This window comes from Rutidosis leptorrhynchoides, chromosome 7, assembly GCF_046630445.1.
Source record: "Rutidosis leptorrhynchoides isolate AG116_Rl617_1_P2 chromosome 7, CSIRO_AGI_Rlap_v1, whole genome shotgun sequence".
Lineage (NCBI taxonomy): Eukaryota > Viridiplantae > Streptophyta > Magnoliopsida > Asterales > Asteraceae > Rutidosis > Rutidosis leptorrhynchoides.
The window spans coordinates 169753762-169777062 of NC_092339.1; the positions used below are offsets into that span (position 1 = coordinate 169753762).

Consider the following 23301-nt stretch of genomic DNA (forward strand, 5'->3'; position numbering starts at 1 on the left):
GCACTCGAAAACTCTCGGAGACTGAGTCAACGTTTAACACGCAGCAGTGTTAATTTCTTTAGTGTTATTATTACCCAAAATAACTTTGAAATCCTTTTCCAAATTAGCCAATTTTATCACAGTTCCAGCAAGTTAACCTCGACTTCTCAGAAAGGTTAGTCTCGATATATATATATATATATATACGTAATTTTTTTCGCCGTCGTTACCGGAGAACCTTTTATATTCCACCATATTACCATCAGCATTTAATCATCTAAAAACACAATTCTCCCGAAACCACCTCGGTTTAATAACCAATGACCTAGATCCGTTAACTTTGAGAATGCTGACGAAGCAGCATGTTGTAGATGGTCTTAATGGCCAAAAGTAGATGATAAAGAAAAGAGGGTTAGGAACGCTCGATAGAAAATTTAGTACCGAAAAGCGGATTATGCGAAACTATGAAGGAAGCCGTAGAAAAATCACAAAGAATAAGTTTGACTTCAAAGGATCCAAATGATTCAGTGCCTGCTGAAACCGTTAGTGAAAACTCTACTCCTTATTCTAAATCTTTCCAGAAGATATTCTTCATCATCATCAAATCTTAGATATTATAAGAAATCTTCATATCTTCCGTTAAACATATTCTTCATATTTCTGGAGATATTTTCACAACTATTCTTATCTGGGATCATTTATCTCTCCGTAACATTCGCGTTACAACATAAAAGAAACACTGTTAGTTTCTAAGTTCTAAAACCTTCGAGTTTAAAATAGGAATGTTCTGAAGCAGTGTTGGGAACTGATACATGAATTAGTATAATATAATGAAACTTGATCAACTTCATTATATTACAGTAAGTCATGTTGAGTCTTTAATGGGATGTGATGATTTACAGTACCATCATCATGTGCCATGTTACACGGCTCTTACATTCCATCCAATCTCCAAACATATTAGGAACATATCATCTTGACAGTTCTATTTCTCCAGGATATTCTGGTAATGTGACAAATCAAAATCATGCCATTACCATTTCTTTCTAAGAGCATTAGCTATGTTCAATTCAAATTTCACACCTAAGAATTCCGGACCATTGTTCGCTTGACTCGAGGACGGGAAGATACAACACCCAGCAATTACTCAGAAATTACAAACCGTGCATATCAATACGTATTGCCACGTAAAGGCACGGGAAGATTAAAAACACTATAACCCCAAGATAATAGTAGAAGTAAATAAAATCCTCCGGTGGTAGACGGAAGAGAAGAATGACAGATGTGAAAATTTAGAGTATATCAAGGATCAGGATGGGATGGAGTATATTGGCGAATGTCGTAAAGTAGGAATTAAGGAGAAAGAATAGAAGGTGTGGAGAATAAGAAAAATGAAAGGGGTAGATTTATAGTAAAATATTCGACAGAGAAATCGAAACAGATTGCCGTATTAAATCAAAGAAGATTCTGATTTTCTAAATCGCCGAAGAACCAAATCTTATTACGTAAGATTTTCTTTAAATACCGTAAAATCCGAAAATCAATCATAACTACGTCATCGATTAAAATAATTTCATATTTACTCATTTCACTCTCTCGCGATAGCTTCACTCATACTCTTCACATAATCGAATTGTTTTACCACTATTACTAAATGGTGATAAAACTCTAGTTACCAATTCATACTCGTCATAAAACATTTTATTGTTGGTCATGACGATCTCGATCAAATTTCGGGGACGAAATTTCTTTAACGGGTGGGTACTGTAACGCCCGGAAATTTCCGACCAAATTTAAACCTTAATCTTTATATGGTTCTGACACGATAAGCAAAATCTGTAATGTTGAGTCTAGAAAGATTGAAATCTATATTTAGATAATCAGTTACCCTTTGACCATGCCTGACGATTCACGAACATTTATGTGTATATAGATATGTATATATAATATATAAAATAATAAAGTTGTGATTAAAATAAATCTATATGTAAATGGTTATATCCAAATTATAATTATTCTAATATTATTATTATTAATACTAGTATTCTCATTAATAATAACCTTATCAATATTATTATTATTATTTAATATTATTATGAATATTATTATTAGTAATTATTATCAATATATTTTATTATTAAGCATAACATAACAAACGAGTTTTGTGGAATCAATTTCAAATCCCGATCCTACAGTATTTAATTTTATTTATGTCCCTTATATGGTTACAAGAGGAATCCAATTAAAGATGCAAACAAATTCTGGTACAGATCACATTCATTCTTTATTTTCTTCTGTTTACATGTGAACCACTAAATATCTATATCACAATCTCTCTCTCATTTCTTCTTTGGTACAAAAACACGAAAACATCACTCTTTCTTTTGTAACCAAAAACCATCATCCATGAATCCCATTTATATTATTTATGATGTCGAAAACCAACAAGAACCATCACCACAAAACATCCCTATCTCTCTCTCGTATGTTTTATGTCTTTCGGTTCAAAGGAAATTTGCTGCTCGATGGAACAAACACAAATGAAGACCATTTGATTATCACTTTTCGGAGACTCATTTAAAACCACCATCATCGTGGCTTCATCAACCACCAAACCATTAATCACCTTAAATCACCACCATGAAGTCATAAACCCACTTCATCTTCAATCTCTCTCTACAATCATGAGCTCCTATTGTTGCAACTTGAATCACCACCACCGAAACACCTTCATAAAGAGAACACCAAAAACTTGTGTTTCTATAATCTGTACGACCGCCACTTAACCACCATAATACATAGCCACCATCGGCCGACACCCCTGCAGAAACCACCGCCACCATAGCCCTATCTCCACCTCTCTCTCTCTTCCCTCTCTTCGTTGAAACTACAAACCCACTTCTAAGTTTCCATTCGACACCCAAAGTTAACTATATAACCACCATCACATGTATGATCCAGTTGCACCTGCTACGATTACAATTTCTTTTGTTTACGTCAAATGGTTGCTGCAACAGATGCAAATCCTGCTTCGTGATTCAAAAGTTATGTACCTGCTTCTATTTCTAATTCAGTGACGATGATTGAATCAATAATAATGATGATACGATTGATGATAAATGTATACATGATGAACGAATGATGATGATTACGGGATATAAAATCATTGATGATAATGATAGCGACTATATAATAATGATATCGAGCTGTAAAGAAAGCGACTACTTTCTGTTGTTTCTTTTTTTTTTCCACCGACTAGGAACCCTATTGTTACTTTTCAATTTACGTGGTTTTTTTTAACTAAGACAAAATATACTTGGGCCATGAATTGCTGTTGGACTTCATTAAACGATTAAATGGGGATTTATGAGATTGGGTCGAGGGCCTTACTTTGTTGTTGGTCCAAGGCCTGTTAAATGTTTGTTGGGCCGAAGGCCAGTCTAGAGGTTCTGTTTGGGCTGGAACGAGATTTACAAACGGGATAAATATATTTGGGTTGCAAGTTATTTCGGAAAAACAAGACTGGACGAGTGGTTAGAGTTGTTTGTCAGTTGGGAAAGGTCCTAGGTTCGAGTCCCGACATAGACAGTTTCTTCCTTTTTAATCTTATTAAGGTATAAATTGATATTTTAATTATTATTATTATTATCATCATTATTATTAGTATTATAGTATTTTTATTACTAAATGTATTATTATTTTTAAATTTGTAAATTTTATTAAAATTTTATTATCATTGAAATTAACATTTATTACCAAAATTATAATTTTATTATTGAAATTATTATTATTATTATTAATGTTATTATTATTATTATGTTTAGTATTATAAATATATTAAATAAAGATTAATTATATAAAATATTTAGTACGCATAACTGAACTACATTAATATTTTCTTTTATATAAAATAAATATATGTAGTTAAATAATGAAACCTATAAAATATTAAATATAACAACTATATCACTAATAATAACATTTAAAATTTGTTTGATTACTATTATGTGTTTATAATATTATTTGTCGTATATAAATAATATAGGTTCGTGAATTCGAGGCCAACCCTACACTTGTTCAATGATGTTATATGTATTTTTACTACAAAATACAGTATGGTGAGTATATAGTCCCTTTTAAACTCTAAATATTTTTGGGCTGAGAATACATGCGCTGTTTTATAAATGATTTACATTATGGACACAAGTGATCAAAACTAAATTCTACGTTAAGTTGTACCATGGCATATTTCTTTATACTTGGTAGCTAATATTTACGTGAGGAGCGTAAACGCGAATCCTGTTGATAGATCTATCGGGCCTGACAACCCCAACCGGGCTGGACGACCAGCATTTAACGGTTGCACAGTACTTCATTTCGTTACTACACTTGGTACGGTGTAGGGTTTATTTAAGAGTATGCTGCTGTGATTTAAATGTTAAGTATGGTTACCAAGTGCTCAACGTCTTTTCTATACACGAGGAGTGTATTATGTATAAACTTTAAATCTTGTGGTCCATTGTTATAACGCTGCTAGCATCTAACCTATATATCTCACCAACTTTATGTTGACATTTTAAAGCATGTTATTCTCAGGTACGAATTAAGTCTTCCGCTGTGCATTTGCTCATTTTAAGGACATTACTTGGAGTCGATCATCGCAATGGGACCAGATGTTGATGATTTCGTCCAGGGGGATAAGGACGGGTTGTTACAATTATGGCAACCTAGACATCATCCACTTGACCGTAAGTAGCGGTGAGTTCGTATAAGTTATACGTTTTCTTTTAATCATAACCTTCACTCATTATGTGCGTATAGGAATACGGCACGTTTATGTATTTATAATATGTTATTAATAAGTTTATTGTTATCGTATTAATAATTCTATTATCTTTATTATTTATTTAAGCGTATATAAGTTTAGGTTTATTATGTTGTTATGTTATTATATTTTTATAATATTAATGAATTAATAAAGTATATGTATGTACAATATATATTTATATTTTACAAGGTATATGTATAATATTAAATATCTATTATATATGTTAAATAAATATTTAATTATTATTTAAATGTTTATTTACAGATTTTTATATTAATAATTAATATAATTAGTTAATTTATATTTTATATAATTTTATATACATTATATATTCCAAAAATAGATATATACTTCCCTAAATTATTTTCTAATTTAATTAAATCTCAAATAATTAAGTTTATAATTTTTATAAGTTTCCTTAAGTTCATAAATTTGTAGAAAAAATTTATAATAATCTTCTATCTTATTTTTATATTTATTTTGTATTTATTTCCTTATTTGTTCTCGGTTTATACACAAATAAAGTTTAATTATGGAATAAATACTAATTCGACCCAAATATTTAGTTTTATAATTTTTACAGATTCATATAAGTTTTATAAACTTAGAAAAATTTTATACATATTTTATTTACTGTTAAAAATATTTATTACGAATTTTTAATTGTTTTTATGTTTATATAATACATAATTCATATTTAATTATAAATAATATTTCAAAAATCATAAAAATTATTTTTATATGTCTTAACAAGTGTTTTAAATAGTTTCAAAGAATTATTACTATTTTTGATATTTTAAATAATTTTTAACCCCTTTATATATATATATATATATATATATATATATATATATATATATATATATATATATATATATATATATATATATATATATATATATATATATATATATATATATATATATATATATATATATATATATATATATATATATATATATATATATATATATATATATATATATTGATCAATATATAAAGAAATAGAGAATAAATATTTATAATGATATATAAATTAAAGGTTCGAATTTATTAAATTTTATAAGCCTAATAAAATATGTGAAAATTATTTTACTAATTTTAAATGTATAGATTAATTAAATTCGATTTTATATACATATAAATATATATATAAAACTAATACTTTATATATTTAAAATAAATATTACACTGATCTAGAATATATATAAAAATATGTTTTACCTTAGAATATTAATAATATGAATTTTCATCAGTTTATATGTATTTATTATATTAATGTTCGATTTATTACAATTTTTTTTATATTTTCCGGTTAACAATAATGATAATAAATCTATATAAATTCGAATTAATTATATATAATATATATTTTGATTAATACATAAATTAATTAGCATGATTTGTATTTTTTACATATATATATATATATATATATATATATATATATATATATATATATATATATATATATATATATATATATATATATATATATATATATATATCGATTACATATACATATATAATTTTACTGTTTTTAATTTATTTAAAATCTAAAAACAACTTATATATCTAAAAAATTATTTTTTCTATATCCTATAATATATAATAGTATTTATCATGTATTATATATATTTTATTTAGTTTGTTTCATATTTATTAAAAACTAAAAAAAAATCGTCTAGAAAATAAAAAAGAAACTGAAAAAGAAAAGAAAGAAAAAATTACAATTATTTTTAGGGTTTTGAGAGAGTTTCAAGGTGTTTGTGAAAAAGTTATGAAGCCTTGCATGTGTATTTATACTAATTAATTGGCTTGGAAAACAAGTTAGATTTATAATTAGAAACTAATTACAATTACATATATATATATTTTTTAAAAACATTTCGGCCGAAGCCCTTTAGGGGTATTTTTAAATTTTTTATTTATTTAAAAGGAACATTCTAGATTACTTTTGCATTTTATTTAATTTATCTTTTATTTGATCACTTTTCTCATTATTATTATTAATAATATTATAAATATTGATTTTTAATATAAATAAATAAATTTATTTATTTATTTATATTATTTATACTATACTTTTGTTATTAATTAAAGTATCACACTTTATTTAAATACTTATTTTAATTATATTAACTAAAGTACATTATCATTTTAATATACACTTTAATTAATTTATGTTATATATGTATTTTAAATGGATTTTTCTAATGTTAGCCCTTAGGTTTATCCTTAAGGGGCTAACTTCCAACCGAATTATTGATAACTGCCTCTTAAATATTAATTCGTTATTATTTTCACAAAACTGCCACCCCCACGTTTACAGCATTAAAAGTCAAACTTTATTATTCCTTTTTTCCATTTTTTTAATCGTAATAATACACCAAACAAAGTAACATTTAACATTCTTAATATAAATGAGTAATAAATATGTAATTTCATGGAAGCCACTGACTTTGAGAAAATGGACATGGTAGCAATACTAGTTTTACTAAACCAATCAGAGATACATGAGATACATTTTCTGTTATTTTTTGTTTGGATTTTTGTTTTCATTTGAAAAGAAGAACACTAATTCAATAAAAGTACCCAATAGAAACACACAATTGGATACTAATTCTTGAAACAACAATAAACAGACTATAATTAGAAAATGAAACAAGGCATTCAATAATTCATTAATATACATAAATTAACGAATATTTGTTCATATATCTTCCTTTTTTCCATTGGAAGATGATGGTTGATACTTCACCGTAAATGTGACGCCCAGTACAAAACCATCATGTACGGATCACCAACAACAGGATCATTACAAGGTCAAACACTATATGCTATTTGAAAATCGATTTGCATTCATAGAAGATAACGTTTTACAAAAGATAAATAGGAAACATTAACATGAGTACATGATACTAAGGTCATTACAAAGCTATCGTTTTGAAAATAACATAAGTTGCGAATGCAAAGTAAAGTTCCATGCTTGAGACATCTCTAAGTAATGCAGCGGAAGTCTAACACAGCAGGTCTGTAACAGCAAGTCTAACACCAAGACTAGAACAGCAAGTTTAACAGCAAGACTAGAACAGCAAGTTTAACAGCAAGACTAGAACAGCAAGTTTAACAGCGGAAGCAACATCGTCTAAGCACCTGAGAAATACATGCTTAAAAAGTCAACACGAATATTGGTGAGCTATAGTTTGTTTGTATCAGTAATGTAACGTAGGCCACGAGATTTCAGTGCTGCAAACCGCGTATCAAAACAGTATGTTCAAATCAGTATGAATAAGTATATGTATAACCGTGGGCACCCGGTAACTAGACTTAACATTTATAACCCCCTGAAAGTGCACTTGGAAAGTGCGTATGACTTACGAAGTATTAAACACCCGTTAAATGCTAGCGCGACTAGCCCGAGTGGGGATGTCAAACCCTATGGATCCATATCTAAGATTCACGTTCATGGTTCAAAAACCAATGATTAAACGTTACCGAGCTAAAAGGAATGTTTATGCCGTTGTATAACCCACACATATATAAGTTTAAGTACTCATGCCTAGTTTGTAAAACATAAAATCCGCATGTATTCTCAGTTCCCAAAATAAGTTTAAAGTAAAAAGGGAATGCTATAACTCACAGTGATAAAAGCGGTAAAGTCGGTAATGAAAGTACGCAAGTAGTAAGTCGGTCCGAAAGGTCGTCAACCTAAATCAAAGGTTACTAGGTCAGTAGGTTGTCTTAATAAGTTCTAATAGTGCATAAAATAAGTTTAAGTGTCATCATCATCATCATTCATCATCATAAAAGCTAAGTGAGTTTGACAAGAATAGAGATCGAAACAATAGGCTGACTTCGGTCAGCTACTACGACCTCTACGTAAATCGAAAAGATGCATGGTCAGTGGCTATGGCTCCGTATATGAGTCCCCTAACAGCTGACCAGTTTTCAGGACCTAACTCGTCTTCGTTTGACCGTGGCGACAGTTTAAGTGCAAGTAGGTCAGAAATTTCAGCACAACATTAATAGGGTGTAGTGACTCTCGGAGGGCCATAAATCCTAAACCGTAACTCGGATTAAGACGAGGCCTAAACGGAAAATCATCTACTCAAACCAAACTAACTGAAAATAAACTTTACAGTAGCCCAAGTGGTCTGATCAGATACGAAAATCAGTAGACAAGTGCTCCGGTGGGGTTCTTGGTGCTCGATGCTCATCACGGTTCTCATCCTTGATGCTTATAGCTTCAAGTGTACAACTCGTTGATGATTTAGCATCACTTTTGACCAAGATTCACCATAAATACACAATATGTTAAGACCAAGTAAGAATACAACTCATTCATGAGTCTTAGATGGATGATGAACCAAGGTTACATCATATCCTTAGTCTTAACACTAATACAAGTCACAATAACAACTAAAGTTACAAACTTTACATCAATTTAACAAGTATGAACACAATCTAAGTTAAAAGAGGTGATGGAACCCTAAGCTAGAGAGCTTGGATCCATTTCACATAATTTACAAGGTTACAAAGCTAGAAAGCTTGAACCTTTAAGTGTTCTTGAAGATCTTGAAGCATAAGGCTTAGATCTTTAAGATATATGAAGATAACAAACACAAGTTTGAATCTTTTTCACAAAACAACATGATCAAAGCAAAAAGAACTTAGATCTAATAAAAAGATATGAAGATTCAAGCTAGAAAGCTTGCATCTTGATTGTTCTTGAAGATCTTGAAGCATAAAGCTTGGATCTTGAAGATGCATGAAGATTACAAACAGAAGTTTGAATCTTTATCATAAAATAGAAAGATTAAAGTATAAAAGAAGTAGATCTACAAAAGTTATGAAGATTCAAGCTAAAAGCTTGAATCTTCCATGTTCTTGAAAGATTCATGCTTGAATCAACAAGATATAAGTAAGATCAAAGCTAAAAGGAACTTTGATCTCCATAAAATGATGATGATGATCATGAATTTGAAAAGGAAAAGAAGAAGGAAAAGAAGACATACAAGTAATGCTAGAAAGGAAAGAAAGAGAGAAAGAACAAGTGTGTGAAAAAAACCAAAATGATCAAGTGTGGAAATGAGAGGCTAAAGGCTAGTATTTATAAGCAAAGAGTGATCACATGGATTGATGACATGGCAAGATCTAGGGTGGTGGTGGTGGATGGTTTATGGAGGGGGAGGGGAAGGACAAAAAGTTTACTTTTTGGCTAATGGTGTCTAAAGTGTGTCCTTTTGCTAGAATCTTATGTAACAAAGTTAATTATCCTTATCCATAATGCTAGCATGACTCACTAATTATTTATTTATTTATTTATTTATTATTATGGGCCACTAGTAAATATATTTGGGCTAATTAATTTGGTCACTAGCTAGAGTAGGGTGGGCTTGAGCCCAACAAGGTAAAAAGTCCAAAAAGGCTAACTATTGGGCTTTAGCAATTAAATAAATAAAATTAAGCATCCAAAGGCCCAAGTAATTATTATTATAAAATAATAATTAATATTTCGCTGTCCAAAAGTTCCGGTTCTGACAAAAGTCAAACGTACGCGCAGTCCGCGTTTTAATCGTAACGGCAAGTAACGCTAACGGTTATAAAGCATCCAATGGACAAGTTAAGCATTCTAATCATACCAAGGCACGTTTTAAAGTATATATGAATATAAAACACGTGTGCTAAGGTTCCAGAGTAATAAAGTAACGCAGTACGCACAAATACGCAGTTTCGCAAAAATACAAGGCACAAAAGCAAGTCGAAAAAGCCGGGTCGTTACATTACCCACCTGTTAATGGAAATTTGATCCCGAAATTTGAGGAATGACCAAAAATGGTACAATATTTAAATAAGAAGTAGCGTATCAAAGTTCCGTGAGACTCGTGGGCTCAGAAGTGAGTTATTTGCCTCGAAGGGTACTTGGGCGTATAAAAGTAAGGATAGGTATATGCCATTAATTAAGTCTCTTGTCCTAAGAGATCAATAAATTGATTTCGTCTCTGGTTAACATGAGTATGTCATTCGAATATATGTATCCACAGAGGGAAAGATGATGTTTTTAGCCTTACAGGCATCTTCAGTAAGCTGGATGCATAAAATGCATCATGAATGTTACTAAACTTATCTAAAACATTGAGCGCTTATGTCGCAATACAAGGCTGACAGGTAGAACGGAAAACATGGTGATCACAACCATGTGATTTGATGTCTGGATAGTGTTAGCCACAGATTTTACTGACCCCTTGATTTCGGAAGGAGACCATAGGCATAATGAACCCGATATTTAAGAACGTTTCATTTGACTAAATGAATTGAAATGTTAGCTGGAAGTGACTAATCGGACTTATATACAATGCAAGCCATAATTATTTATAGTGTCTCCAGGGCGGTCTGAACGAACAATGAAGGATATCAACCAGTTTACCATACTGCAGGTGAACTTATCCTTAGATGAAATGAAAACACAATTCCATAACGTAACTTTATCCTTTCAGTTACATGTTGAAGTTAGGGTTAACATTAACTAGAACAACATATAGTTGGAACCAACGAAGGAAGGAATGTGTAGAGCAACCATATCCGTGTTACAGATGTTTTAAGCAGTCCCTTCCAAGAGGATAACCAGATTCATAGATTCTTAAAGTATTTTATACTATATTTCCGAAAGAAATCGCACGAAGGGTGTAATCTTGGAACGAGAGTGAACTCTTCGAGTGGGTTGTTCTGAATTTATCTTTATACTTAAGGGGATGTGCAGATGAGAAGATACGAGAACTCTTGGTCATAAAGAATGGTTTTCTCTTAGTGAAAAGAATCTCAAAAAAATGATTCTTGTACCTCAACATACTGATTGATAGAGATGATGTTTAAGAGGGTGTTGCGATTAGTCGTGAAACATTGAGAGTAGAAACCCGCCTAATGCCTTTCCTACGATAGGGTGACCACTGGGTGGGTCCCAGAGAACTGATTTATCGGCCCGCGTTTTTGCCAAGTCTAACCTTAAGAGGAACATTTTACGAGCACAAAGACTTACTAATAAATTTATAAATCTGCCATCCAAAGTGGCTCAAGAGTTTTTAATAAAGATCTTAATAGTAAGCTTTTATCCCTAACGGGGGGCGAGAAGAAGTGTGATCCATACATGGTGTAGTTTAATACGAAAACCTTTAATAAAATCAACCGAGGAAGTTTTGAAAAGCCTTTAAACGTTTGATACGACAACATAAATGGAACGAAGTTCTTGGTAAATTTAGAAGTATGTACAACGTGTATCATTTGCTCAAAACCATTTGACTTCAACTTAATAAAGGAGCGATTTTTAAATAATTTGGAGGTATAACTTGGAATGTATTAACCAAAATAAGTAAGGGTAAATTTATACATATATGCTTTTATAAATTGCATAAGTGACAGAAAAGTTTTTAGTACTTTCATTTGTCCATAAATCTCGTGAGTACCGCACAAATAAACAACGTGTAAAAATTAACGTGTGAAAATTTTTGATAAACATAGTTTTTCGCATTTCAAAGGTTACGAGTTGAAAAAGATTGAGTGGAAAATCTTTGAATCATCGGTTGACATGTTACTAGGTAACGAAAACTAATGAATTAAATGTAGTTTTGATAACATAAGTCTTTGGGCAAAAATGTTCACGTGTGAAGCCGTTAAAAAGTGAGGTACGAAGGGTAAAGCGTGAGGATGAGAAGTTAATCGTTTCTTGACTTTGCAGAAAGCCAAACAGGTTATGACTAATATTAAAGTCGGAATACTGACGGTGTTAATATCGCTAGATGGGAATCTCTTGAAATAAGTCAGGACTTCGAGTTATGTAAGAAAGAGCATCGTTCCAACAGGCGTGGCAAATAAGATCCTTGGGGTAACGCAATAGCTTTGAATGGTTTAAGTGTTAGTGGATGCCCTAAGGCTCTGCATGGCATGGTAGTAAGTGCCTTCATCACTTACACACACATAAATCACTCAATTTCGACAGTTGTAAAGTCTTCATGATGACTTGGATACGAATAAGCAACGAAAAATTTTGTATAATAAGCAACGAAAGTTTTTATAGAAATCGTTTTAGGTGACAATGTAAGAAAAGAAACGAAGTTCTTTGTAATCTAGGGTTATGTACAACTTGTACCATTCAAGGTAAAATATCTTTTGAACAAAAGATTTGATTTGTAAAAGTAAAATTTCATATATATCTGTCAAAATAAGTAATTATTTACTTTATTGTATATAACGTATATGATTTCAAAAATTCGCACGAACGGCAAATAAAATAAATTTACTTTCATAAAACTTTAAGAGGATCACACAGTAAAATAGTGTAAGTAAAAATTTTTTAGCAAACTAAATTTTCATATTTCGGAGGTTACAAGTTGGAAAAAAATCGAGTAAAAGATTTTTTTGAAAATTTCGGGTGACATTTGAGCAAAAATGTTACGAGGTAATCAAAACTGTTGGATCTAAATGTGGTTGATGAATATTAGTAGTGCATAAGTCCTTCGACCAAAAATGTTTAAGTGTAAAGTTGTTGCTTATAAGTGAGATACGAAAGGGGGAGTATGAGGATGGGAATTAACTACCCATTGATTTTGGAAATCTCGAACTGATATGACTAATATCGAGGTAAGAAGGATGTTGGTGTGATTACCATCGAATAAGAATTCTTTCGGGATAAGTTAGGATTCAGAGTCGCGTAAGAATGAGCATCGAATAAGATTCTTGGGTAGTCCTTAAGATAGAATTTGAATTGCCGAAGTGACGGAATACAATTTCCTTTATGTATCGTTGTCCATAGTATCGGTTTCTTTCGTAGTTAGAAAGTGAGCAGATTTAGTAAGACGATCACCAATAACCCAGGTAGTGTCATAACTGCCTATTATTTTCGGCAGCTTCGGGATGAAATCCATTGTCATCCCTTCCCATTTCCATTGTGGGATCTCGGGTTGTTGAAGTAACCCAGATGGCTTTTGGCTCACTATCCTCTCGAGGTACGCGAATAATCTTGTCACTATCAATATCTTTCGCTTTCATCCTTGAAAGCCAGTCCGTTTCAACTATTTCATCAAAGCTTCCCAACTCGATGAGTATTAGGTTAATCCTAAAGTCCATTCCAACTTTTATATCAAGCTTCCTGACTTGATGAGTATTAGGTTAATCTTAAAGTCCATTCCAACTAAATCTTATTATACTACCGCGAAAAATTCTATCAACCTTCTCAAATAACATCTGATTGTGCGTAGATGACTAATCCTTTAAAACTTCCAACTACTACTTTAAAACTTTCCAAGTTTTGTTGACATGAGGTCATTTCCAATGACCCACCTGCTAATTTTAAGGTACTACCTTAAATTATTCCTCTATCTCTGTCAGATTACCATTAACTTGTCTTAGAGAATACTTAACCCTCATGGTTGTTAATGGCTTACTAGTCATAACACTAAGGTTCTTAGATGTAAGGTTTCTATCACTCTAGTATTAAACAACTTCGAGACAATAAACGTTGTGAAGAAATGTACCCTAACTAAAATCAGGATCCATGCGAGTCTCCATAACTGAGGTAATGATTGCTCTACCACAAGTAAGTCCAAAGTTTTTCCTGTTTAAGAACTTTTTCCTTAAGTATTCAGGGTGTCTATATCTATAACAAATTTTTGGGTTACAGTATCTAGGCTACGTGGTTATTCTTTCCCTACCTCTAACGGACCATAATGCGTATACTCAAGCGGTTCCTACCAAAATTTCCTTTGAATCACTTCATATTCCTCATGTAGTAACGTTGGGACTTCTGTATGATTTACTTCAATATAATCACGCTGGCCTGGCGTCATTATATTGTACTAAATCGCACGTTCATTCCAATATCGCTCCATATGGTTAATGTAACGTGTTCACTTCAAGTTCTACTCAGTTTCATATAATGTTGCTTTATCTATGCTATCTCAAAACATAATCTACATAGTTAATCTCACGGTTCCTCGGTGTGGGTGCGTATGTCCTGCAGATCATGCATCAATGCCTAAATGTCCCGAAATTTCTTCAAAATGTTCGGGTTCAGGTAGTGTCGTTAGGTTCCTTTCTATAAATTCCATTGGGGTCTTGTGTCGAGTTGTACGTGTAGCAAGTGGTAATACGATATGTCTTGAGGCGACTCCCAAGTCTTTGGGTATGGCTGAGCATCAGTAAAAGGCACTCTGACCTTGTGAAAGGAGATGTCCTCCCGACTTCTCCACTGCCTAAGAGTGTTAGGGACCTAAGTCCAGAAGTGTCGTTAGATCGTCGAGTAGTGGTGAAGAATGAAAGAGATAAGTGATGGTCATGAAATCGTACGGGATACGGGTCAACTTGCGGGAACTGAACAACCTTCTGTTGTTCATACGTTGTACGTGGCTAACTAGGGTGAGCTCGAGGTGCGGTTACTCCGACAAATCCTCCTAGATTGCGTGAAGTAATGTTCCGATTTCTGGAATGGTGGAATGATAGTAACAGGTGGATTACATTACTAGTAACTACAGTAGCCTAGATCGTCTACAACAGTGCATAGCATGGCAATGAAAACAGTACTAAACAGAAGTAATAAGCGAAAGCAGATAGTAGCATGCAGCAGCGTAAAAAAAGCATACAGTAAGTTCGCATGGCAGTAAAGGTAAGTAGTAGCATGCAGTAAGATTATACAGCAGTAGAAATAAGCAGTGGCATGCAGTAGTAGTAAGCAGTAACATGTAGTAATATAACATAGTAGCATGCAGTGGTCCGCAGAAACAAGTAAACTAGTAAGTTGTAGATTAGTCCTATTAGTGAATCCTACTTGGTCCGGTCTAGACTCACTAATGCAACCTAATTCCCTACAACCAATGCTCTGATACCAAATGTGATGCCCAGTATAAAACCATCGTGTACGGATCACCAACAACAGGATCATTACAAGGTCAAACACTATATGCTATTTGAAAATCGATTTGCATTCATAGAAGATAACGTTTTACAAAAGATAAATAGGAAACATTAACATGAGTACATGATACTAAGGTCATTACAAAGCTATCGTTTTGAAAATAACATAAGTTGCTAATGAAAAGTAAAGTTCCATGCTTGAGACATCTCTAAGTAATGCAGCGGAAGTCTAACACAGCAGGTCTGTAACAGCAAGTCTAACACCAAGACTAGAACATCAAGTTTAACAGCAAGACTAGAACAGCAAGTTTAACAGCAAGACTAGAACAGCAAGTTTAACAGCGGAAGCAACATCGTCTAAGCACCTGAGAAATACATGCTTAAAAAGTCAACACGAATGTTGGTGAGCTATAGTTTGTTTGTATCAGTAATGTAACGTAGGCCACGAGATTTCAGTGCTGCAAACCGCGTATCAAAACAGTATGTTCAAATCAGTATAAATAAGTATATGTATAACCGTGGGCACCCGGTAACTAGACTTAACGTTTATAACCCCCTGAAAGTGCACTTGGCAAGTGCGTATGACTTACGAAGTATTAAACACCCGTTAAATGCTAGCGCGACTAGCCCGAGTGGGGATGTCAAACCCTATGGATCCATATCTAAGATTCGCGTTCATGGTTCAAAAACCAATGATTAAACGTTACCGAGCTAAAGGGAATGTTTATGCCGTTGTATAACCCACACATATATAAGTTTAAGTACTCGTGCCTAGTATGTAAAACATAAAATCCGCATGTATTCTCAGTTCCCAAAATAAGTTTAAAGTAAAAAGGGAATGCTATAACTCACAGTGATAAAAGCGGTAAAGTCGGTAATGAAAGTACGCAAGTAGTAAGTCGTTCCGAAAGGTCGTCAACCTAAATCAAATGTTACTAGGTCAGTAGGTTGTCTTAATAATTTCTAATAGTGCATAAAATAAGTTTAAGTGTCATCATCATCATCATTCATCATCATAAAAGCTAAGTGAGTTTGACAAGAATAGAGATCGAAACAATAGGCTGACTTCGGTCAGCTGCTACGACCTCTACGTAAATCAAAAAGACGCATGGTCAGTGGCTATGGCTCTGTATATGAGTCCCCTAACAGCTGACCAATTTTCAGGACCTAACTCGTCTTTTTTTGACCGTGGCGACGGTTTAAGTGCGAGTAGGTCAGAAATTTCAGCACAACATTAATAGGGTGTAGTGACTCTCGGAGGGCCATAAATCCTAAACCGTAACTCGGATTAAGACGAGGCCTAAACGGAAAATCATCTACTCGAACCAAACTAACTGAAAATCAACTTTACAGTAGCCCAGGTGGTCTGATAAGATACGAAAATCAGTGGACAAGTGCTCCGGTGGGGTTCTTGGTGCTCGATGCTCATCACGGTTCTCATCCTTGATGCTTGTAGCTTCAAGTGTACAACTCGTTGATGGTTTAGTATCACTTTTGACCAATATTCACCATCAATACACAATATGTTAAGACCAAGTAAGAATACAACTCATTCATGAGTCTTAGATGGATGATGAACCAAGGTTACATCATATCCTTAGTCTTAACACTAATACAAGTCACAATAACAACTAAAGTTACAAACTTTACATCAATTTAACAAGTATGAACACAATCTAAGTCAAAAGAGGTGATAGAACCCTAAGCAAGAGAGCTTGGATCCATTTAACACAATTTACAAGGTTACAAAGCTAGAAAGCTTGAACCTTTAAGTGTTCTTGAAGATCTTGAAGCATAAGGCTTGGATCTTTAAGATATATGAAGATAACAAACACAAGTTTGAATCTTTTTCACAAAACAACATGATCAAAGCAAAAAGAACTTAGATCTAACAAAAAGATATGAAGATTCAAGCTAGAAAGCTTGCATCTTGATTGTTCTTGAAGATCTTGAAGCATAAAGCTTGGATCTTGAAGATGCATGAAGATTACAAACAAAAGTTTGAATCTTTATCATAAAATAGAAAGATTAAAGTATAAAAGAAGTAGATCTACAAAAGTTATGAAGATTCAAGCTAAAAGCTTAAATCTTCCATGTTCTTGAAAGATTCATGCTTGAATCAACAAGATATAAGTAAGATCAAAGCTAAAAGGAACTTTGATCTCCATAAAATCATGATGATGATCATGAATTTGAAAAGGAAAAGAAGAAGGAAAAGAAGACTTACAAGTAATGCTAGAAAGGAAAGAAAGAGAGAAAGAACAAGTGTGTGAAAAAACCAAAATGATCAAGTGTGGAAATGAGAGGCTAACGGCTAGTATTTATAAGCAAAGAGTGATCACATGGATTGATGACATGGCAAGATCTAGGGTAGTGGTGGTGGATGGTTTATGGAGGGGGAGGGGAAGGACAAAAAGTTTACTTTTTGGCTAATGGTGTCTAAAGTGTGTCCTTTTGCTAGAATCTTATGTAACAAAGTTAATTATCCTTATCCATAATTCTAGCATGACTCACTAATTATTTATTTATTTATTTATTTATTTATTTATTATTATGGGCCACTAGTAAATATATTTGGGCTAATTAATTAGGTCACTAGCTAGAGTAGGGTGGGCTTGAGCCCAACAAGGTAAAAAGTCCAAAAAGGCTAACTATTGGGCTTTAGCAATTAAATAAATAAAATTAAGCATCCAAAGGCCCAAGTAATTATTATTATAAAATAATAATTAATATTTCGCTGTCCAAAAGTTCCGGTTCCGACAAAAGTCAAACGTACGCGCAGTCCGCGTTTTAATCGTAACGGCAAGTAACGCTAACGGTTATAAAGCATCCAATGGACAAGTTAAGCATTCTAATCATACCAAGGCACGTTTTAAAGTATATATGAATATAAAACACGTGTGCCAAGGTTCCAGAGTAATAAAGTAACGCAGTACGCACAAATACGCAGTTTCGCAAAAATACAAGGCACAAAAGCAAGTCGAAAAAGCCGGGTCGTTACAGTAAACACGGGATTTAATCCTTCATAAACCTTCGAGTCATTTTTCAGATTTGCTTGCAAATTTGATGAAGCACGACCAACATCAATAATCTTCTCCTTGCAGGAACACGTGGGTTTTGTATGTCCAATTTGCTTGCAAATAGAACATCTATTACGGGTCTTACTCGCCAATTCCTTCCCGCTCTTCAAACGTCGGTTGTTCTTTGGACGACCTTTTGTTTTTGATCTTGGAGGGCATAAAATTTCCTTTCCTTTATCTAAGCCCTTACCTGGTATAAGAGGTGAGTTGTCCAACGATGGTATTGATATGTTTTCTACCACATTATCATTTTGCAATGAATCAAAACACCAACGTCGCGGCAAGTATTCATGTGAAAGAATAAAACAATCCTTATGGATTAATACCCGTAAAATGTGGCGGCAAAGTATTCCCAAAAACTCAAAGTTCTTGCAACTACACGAAGCGGTATATCCATCCCAATAAGCGCTATGAAGTTTATGATTCCCTTCTTCATAATATCTTATAAGAAACTCATTTCCATTAAAACGATTGATAAGATATAGACTCGCTCTTTCAAATTCTTCTTGAAACTTTCTAAAAGCAAATGGGGTAAGAACTTCATAGGCTTGTCTTTCTAAAGGGGATTTTGTCTTTAAAGAAGTAGGATTAAGTGTAGCTAACATATAATCATGCATTTGTCTGCTTCTCATTTCTTCCACAACAAGATCAAACTGAAAACCATATTAAGAAAATATTCTAAAATGATAAAGGGATAGCTAAAATACAGTAAGGGTTTCACAAATTTATAAGATGTAGTAAGTGATATCTACGATACAGTAAGTGTTTAAGTAATACCTGTTTGACAAATTCTCTCAAACTTGTATGTGATGACACAAAACTTTTGATGACTCCATTTATACTCTCCGACCTTTGCGTAGATGACATTCCTCTAAAAAAGTAGTTGCGCAGATAAGCCGGTACCCATGACTCTTATAATTCGTACAAACCTTGGACATACTTATTATTCTCCAAATTATACTTTTTACAAATTAGAAACCAGTTTTGCTCAAAATCTACGATTGAAGTCATCCTATATAGGACATAAAAATCACGACACCAGTTTTGGTACTCAGTACAAAGAATCACAGTAAACCAACAATTGAATTTGGAAGTGATATGCCATATGTAATAGCTGTGTTTTGTAGTTGGCATTTCAATCGCAGTTGCTTCAGACATCCACTTATCTTGATCCGTGATGATTGTTTTTGGTGATTTTTTCATTGTAGTTACAAAAGTCTAAATGTATAAAATAAGTTAGTAAGAAAAAATAATAATGTATATAATACATACAAATGTTAAACTAATACCTTCATCAACCACCTAAATGTATCAATGGTCTCGTTACGAAGAAGTGCACTTCCAAACAACACAGTCTTGCCATAATTATTAACTCCAATAAAAAGTGCACATGGCATATCATAGGCATTGACTTTGTAAGTTGTATCAAATTAAACTACATCACCATACTTTTCATACCATTCATAACTTTGTGCATGACACCAAAATAAGTTTTTTAACCTCTCGTCTTCATCTAATGTGCAAACATACTGAAATTTCATATTTTGCAGTTTTGAATCTTCCATATACTCAATAAGGTTCACTGTGTCACTAGCTCCGTGCAATCTACTCATTTTCGCAAATAAATTAAAAACACCTTTTTCAAGGAAAGAAAGATCTCCATGTTTTACTTGTTTCTGAAGCTCCATGACTCGAATTATTTGTCGAACTCTTAGTCCAGCTTCTTTGTATAGTAATATCTGTTGTTCATCCTCGGGGGTGATAGTACAGTTGACAGGAAGAAAACGCATTGCTTCAGGTGACAATAATTCATGATTGTGTTCCTTCACGAATTTTGTAACATGCCATTCTTCGGGAAATATATCATAGATTCTTTTATAAGTAATGCGCATATGAGCATTGCATCCGCATCTTATCGACTCTCTTTTTCTTTGATGCTTTGATTTTAGCAGTTTTTTCCCTCCTCGATGACAATAAATATCACGCTGAACTATCCTATTATTTTTTCTGTCAGATCTATCTTTACGCACGACAAAACCATTTTGTTTGGCATAACTTTCATACATAACAAATGCTTCCTGAACTGTGCCAAAGGTTTGCCCGATAAAAGGTTCACTAATATGTGTTTGGCCAATAGACAATTCAATATCTTCATCAGTTGGAGGAAGGTTCAAATCAAAATAGTAATTCTGTGTTAAAAATCACATTAGTGGTAAACAAATATTAGTACATTTCCTTCCATATTCGTTACTCTGTTACTCAAAAAATTACAATGGAATTACAAATAATAAAGCTACGGTTATCATATACTATATTGTGGGTAATAGATGTTAAGATGTCAAATACTCACAATCCATTCCAGAAACTATTTTTACAAACAATTAAAAGGAAAGTCGCAATACAAAGTAATTGGGAGATGTAACGACCCGACTTTTTCGAATTCTATTTTTGTGCTCTATACTTTCACGAATCTACGTATATGTGCGTACTGAGCTAGTTTATACTCTAGGATCTTTATTCATGATGAATTACTTTCGTTAATACCTTACAGCGTGTTATTAAGTGCTTAATCACTCTCGATCCCCGAATGCTTCTATGACCATTAGTGTCACTTGACGTTTAGAACGAGCTATGTACTTTGTACATGTTAAACTTTTGTCATAATTGGAATATTATGACTACTTGAAACTAATTGTTATTTTCTAATGACAATTTCTTGGCTTATTGGTTGCTTAATTACGCTTAGTAATTTACTAATGAACACTAGTTAGTCTTAATGGACTTTTTACCTTAATGGACTTAGGCCCACCCTACTCTAGTTAATGGACCGTTAAATTAGCACAACTTTAATGGATTTATGATCCATTAAGATGTAGGACAAAAACTCATTAAGATGAGCTAACATGCTAGCATTTTTGTTAACCATTACTACACATGTTGCATGGGATCCCAACAACAAGCACCACCTTTAGACCACCACCATGCAAAAAGTAAAAAGTTGTCCCCTTTGTCCCCCTCCCCCCTGCCCTACGGTTTTAGAGACACAACAACCACCTCCATCACTATAAATACAAGCCTTATTCCTTCATTTCGCACTTCATTTCATTCTCATTTTACACACACTTGCTCTCTAATTTTCTCTCCAGTCTTTCTCACACTAAAATTGTAAGTTCTTGAATTTTATTTCTTCTTCTTTTTCTTCTTTAATTTCGACATCATCATCATCATCCTCATGAGATCAAGTTTTTTAGCTTTTTGATCTTGTTATATCTTGTAGATTCAAACTTTGATTTGAATCCTTCAAGAACATAAAAGATTCAAGATTTCTAGCTTTAGATCTTCATTACTTTGTTGGATCTAAGCTTTATAGCTTAAGTTCACTTTAATTTTGTTAAAAGATCAAAACTTGTGTTTATGATCTTCATGTAACTTGTAGATCTAGCTTTTTGCTTTAAGGATCTTCAAGAACATTAAAGATCCAAGCTTTCTAGCTTAGGGTTTCATTATTTTATTGAAGATTTAAGCTTTTTAGTTTATGATCTCATTACTTTTACTAGATCTTAGCTTTCTAGCTTATGGTCTCATTAATCTTGTAAAGATCCAAGCTTTCTAGCTTAGGGTTTCTTAACATTTGAGATCTAAGTTATTATTGTAGATCTCACTTAACTTGGAACCTTTTTATGATTTTTATTGTGATAAAAATCAAGTCTTCATCATCTCATATGATGAAGATGCATAAACTTGTATCAAAAGAACGATGGTTGAAGCTTTATTATGTTTATACAATAAAGAGACAACCTTGATGTTCAAAACTTAAAAAAAGTTAGCTTTTACTTTTAGTTATGTGTTGATGGTTAAAACTTGGTCATAATGATGCTAAAACATCAAAGAGTTGTATATACTTGAGGCTTAAACGCATCAAGGATGAAAACCGTGATAAGCATCAAGCACCAAGAAACCCACAGGAGCACATGTTTCTTTTTTTGAGGGTCTGATCAGACTCCTGGGACTTCTGGAAAGTTGATTTTCAGATAGTTCGGTTTGAGTAGATGACTTTTCGTTCAAGACTCTCCTAAATCCGATATACGGTTTGGGATTTATAGCCTTTTGAAAATCACTACGCCTTCGTAACGACGTGCTGAAATTTCTGACCTACTCGCGCTTGAACCGTCGCCACGGTCAAACGACATTGAGTTAGGATCTGAAAATTTGAAAGCGGTAAGAGGACTCACAAACGGAGCCTTGGCCACTGGCTGCGCATCATTTCAGTTTGTATAGAGGTCGTAGCAGCTGTCCGAAGTCAGCCCTTTGTTTCGATATCTATTCTTGTTGAAAACTTACTTTATCTTTTACGAATGATGATGACGATGACGATACTTTAAACTTAATTTATTTACTTTTAAACTTTTGGGGACAATTTATTAACTTACTAACCATTGACTTAGGTTGAGGACCTTTTGGATCGACTAACTTACTTGTTTGGACCGACTTACTACTTGCTTACATTTT

At 32.9% G+C, this 23301-nt stretch overlaps 1 protein-coding gene across 1 annotated transcript; it reads right to left on the bottom strand.

Moving 5' to 3' along the window:
- Positions 1 to 2606: 2606 nt before the first annotated feature.
- On the bottom strand, positions 2607 to 20189 carry LOC139859779 (protein FAR1-RELATED SEQUENCE 11-like). Its single transcript, XM_071848553.1, has 5 exons — positions 20082 to 20189; positions 19754 to 20010; positions 19570 to 19663; positions 18744 to 19445; positions 2607 to 2909 (listed from the first exon to the last, which is right to left on the bottom strand). Exons 1-5 carry the CDS (start codon positions 20187 to 20189, stop codon positions 2607 to 2609), a joined length of 1464 nt encoding a protein of 487 aa, XP_071704654.1.
- Positions 20190 to 23301: the final 3112 nt, after the last annotated feature.

What these genes read in the sequence shown, in the direction of transcription:
- LOC139859779 (XM_071848553.1), bottom strand. Translation starts at nt 20,189, where the DNA reads ATGCCATGTGCACTTTTTATTGGAGTTAATAATTATGGCAAGACTGTG. An exon ending in CATTTAGGTGGTTGATGAAG is followed by an intron (nt 20,011 to 20,081) that starts GTATTAGTTTAA and finishes TTATACATTTAG; the next exon opens with ACTTTTGTAACTACAATGAA. An exon ending in ATCTGAAAAATGACTCGAAG is followed by an intron (nt 2,910 to 18,743) that starts GTTTATGAAGGA and finishes GTGGTTATATAG; the next exon opens with TTAACTTTGGGTGTCGAATG.